The 3,460-nt window shown below is 37.1% G+C and overlaps 1 protein-coding gene across 1 annotated transcript in view; it reads right to left on the bottom strand.

The window, feature by feature from the left end:
* Window positions 1-3,460, bottom strand: part of RMDN1 (regulator of microtubule dynamics 1) — a 30,399-nt gene that overhangs the window by 12,110 nt on the left and 14,829 nt on the right. Inside the window, exons 4-5 of the mRNA XM_012643548.1 lie at window positions 2,144-2,147; window positions 1,469-1,558 (exon numbers count right to left, since the gene is read on the bottom strand). Coding sequence (XP_012499002.1) covers window positions 1,469-1,558; window positions 2,144-2,147 — 94 coding nt within the window. The remainder of the gene's footprint in view (window positions 1-1,468; window positions 1,559-2,143; window positions 2,148-3,460) is intronic.

Here is a 3,460-nt window from a genome sequence, read left to right as displayed (position 1 = left end):
TATTTTTCTTTTTTGAGATAGGCTCTCGCTCTGTTGCCCTGCATAGAGTGCAGTATTGTCGTCATAGCTCAATGCAACCTCAAACTCCTGGGCTCAAGCGATCCTCCGGCCTAATTTTTCTACTTTTTGTAGAGATGGGTCTCGCCAGGTAGCTCAGGCTTCTTTCCAACTCCTGGCCTCAAGTGATTCTTCCACCTTAGCTTCATAAAGTTCTGGGATTATGGGCGTGAGCCACCACACCCGGACTAATTTTTTATTATTCATATTGGAAATTATGTATTTCTATATCCTGAGGTACACAGTAATTAGGCGATTTATCTAATGCCACTGAGCAAATTACTATATTTCATGGAATCTAAGATACCAAAAAATGTTATGACACAACATTACTTTATGTGCCACTAAGAAAGAAAAAAATGCTGCCAATTATGCTGTAAGGTACCACTGATTACATAATGTAATCTGATTTCAAAGACCTTAAACTCTGAAACATGTAAATTATCAAATTGTAAAATGTAAATTATTAAATGTATATATATTACTATCAATGCCTGAACAAGAAAGTCTAGGTCTCCTGAATCCCAGTCCAGTGTTCTTTTTCACTAGTTATATAAACTAGGAATTGAGACTATAACCATAAAATTATGAAAAGCTATTTATATAGTATATCCAGCTCTATCCCTATGTATGTTTCCATCACTTTTTCTTCCTTCGTATTTTTGAGATGGTCTACAATATCAAAAGAAAAATAAATATGCTGTTTTTTGTGGTAGGTTTTATTTTTTGAGGATAGTAGAGCAGTGTCCATGCATGCTATAGAACTCTTAGCACCTAATAGAGGAGAGCTTACTATAAATAAGTAAATTAACTTTAGGGGGGAATACTAAAACACATATATACACATACATAACACATACTGAGAGATCATAAATCTTAAATAGAATTATTACTATTGAGAGTACAATGGCAGTTGTATTAGACTGTTACATTGTACCATGCTTTCCAGTATTCAGGACCTTTGTCACTGATCTTGCTCCCATGGAAAGTAGGCTTGGCCATATAACTTTAGGTCAATAGGGGCTTGATAAAAGTTTGTGTACACTGGAACTTTTCCCTTGGAACACTCATTCTTGGAAGCTAGCTACCATGCTTAGTGGCTTGGACTAGACCACTAAATGATGAAAAGACCAGTGGGGAAAAACTCTTGTAGATGAGAGGCATCTTGGACATTCCAGTCTCAGTTGAGGGCCCTGGTGAATGCAGCTAAGTCACCTCAGCTATACCAAGCAAAGCAAAAGCACCACTGCATTCAGTTAACCCACACAATTGTAAGAAATAATAAAGTATCACTGCTCTAGGTCACTAAGTTATAGGTGGCTTGATATACAGTAATAGATATCTGAAACAAAAATCTATTCTGAAAAATATTGACATTTTAAATTCACAAACTTTAATAATTCATCAGTACCTCAAAATGTTCCTTGATAATGTATGCATTTGCAATTTTAACCTTGATGCCTTCATAATCTCCAACATCGCTAATGCAGATTGCATACCACTAGAAATAGAAAAAAAAGATATAATATTCTTAATATTCCATTCCATACAAAGTCAAACTGTGTAATTATTTATTCCTTAACAGTCATTTTCATTCAACAAAGTTATTGAGCATAAAAAGTGTATTAAATGTAGTGGAATATACAAATAAAAGTGGACATGGCCCTATAGGGCCATATCCATACATTGGCGTATTATTCAGCCACAAAAGGGACTGAGGCACTTTCACTTGTTCGACATGGATGAACCCTGAAAATACTATGTGCTAAGCGAAAGAAGCCATGCACGAAAGGCCACATATTATGTGATTTGTCCAGCATAGGCAAATTCATAGAAACAGAAAGTAGATTAGTGCCTGCCAAGGAATGGGAGGAGGGGGAAATTGGGACTAACTGATAATGGGTATGGGGTTTACTTTCGGGGGTAATACAAGTGTTCTGGAATTTGACAGTGTGATGGTTGTGCAAAATAGTGATGAATATGCTAAAAAACACTGAAATATGCACTTTAAAATGGTGAATTTTATGTAATGTAATCAGTAAGCATGCTATAAATGTGTGAAAGTAACAATAGCAAGACCTATCACTTGCCTAAAAAGAGTATATGTTAAATATAAAAACACGAATAAGTTAAAAAAGGACAAGGTATACCATGCTAACATTAATCAAAAGAAAGCAAGAGAGGTTACATTAATATCAAACAAACTCAACTGTAAAACCAAGAATATTTCTTGAGATAAAGAGGGTCATTTTACAATGATAAAGAAACCTATTTCATCAAGAAAATATAACAATCCTAAATGTTTGTATCTCTAATAATAGCACCTTAAAATACATGCTGTAAAACTAATAAAACTGCAAAGAGAAACAGACAAATCTACCTTGTATTTGTAGATTGATTTCAACACCCCTCTCTCAATAATTCATAGAACAAGTAGACAGAAAATCAATGAGGATTTAGAAGACTCAAACAACACTATCAACCAACTTGAACTGAATGACACATTTATAAGATATTCCCAACAACAGCGGAATACATATTCTTTTCATGTGAACAAAGAACATTTACAAAGATGGATGGTGATGATGACGTGGAACCACTTTCTTAGCCATAAAACAAGTCTCAATAAATTTAAAAGAATTTGGACCAGGCACAGTGGGTCATGCCTGTAATTCCAGCACTTTGGGGAGGCCAAGGTGGCAGGATCACTTGAAGCTAGGAGTTCGAGACCAGTCTGGGCAACATAGTGAAATACTGACTATACAGAAAATTTTAAAAACTAGCTGGGCATGGTGGCATGCACCTGTAGTCCTATCTACTCAGGAGGCCAAGGCAGGAGGATCGCTTAAGCCCAGGTATTCAAGGCTGCAGTGAGCTATGATCATGCCATGGCATACCAACCTGGACAACAGAGCATGATCCTGTCTCAGGACAAAAAAAAAAGAATGCTTATTTGTTCTATCCTCTATATAAACTAGTGTAGTTCTATTGGGTAGGGGGAGAATACCAACCCCTCAAGGGAACATTTGGAACGTGTGGGTATAGCATCTGGTTGTCACAGTGATTTGGGGGCTCTACTGAGGGCAGTCCAACATGATAAAAAAAAAGTCTTAATCCAAATGCCAATAACTGCACCCCTTTGTCTCCCCACACTCTCTACCGAAAAACATTGTTCTAAACCAATTAGGAAATCTAGAATCTATTAATAGCTGAGTTACATGTGAAAAATTGCACTAAGTGTCTGTTGTCCAGCTACTACACTCCTACCTCCACATAAAATAGAAATATAGGCTGGGCGCGGTGGCTCATGCCTGTAATCCTAGCACTCTGGGAGGCCGAGGCGGGTGGATCCTTTGAGCTCAGGAGTTCGAGACCAGCCTGAGCAAGAGCGAGACCCCGTCTC

Source organism: Propithecus coquereli, unplaced genomic scaffold, assembly GCF_000956105.1.
Source record: "Propithecus coquereli isolate 6110/MARCELLA unplaced genomic scaffold, Pcoq_1.0 Scaffold2, whole genome shotgun sequence".
NCBI lineage: Eukaryota > Metazoa > Chordata > Mammalia > Primates > Indriidae > Propithecus > Propithecus coquereli.
This window is presented reverse-complemented; position numbering and strand designations above follow the sequence as displayed.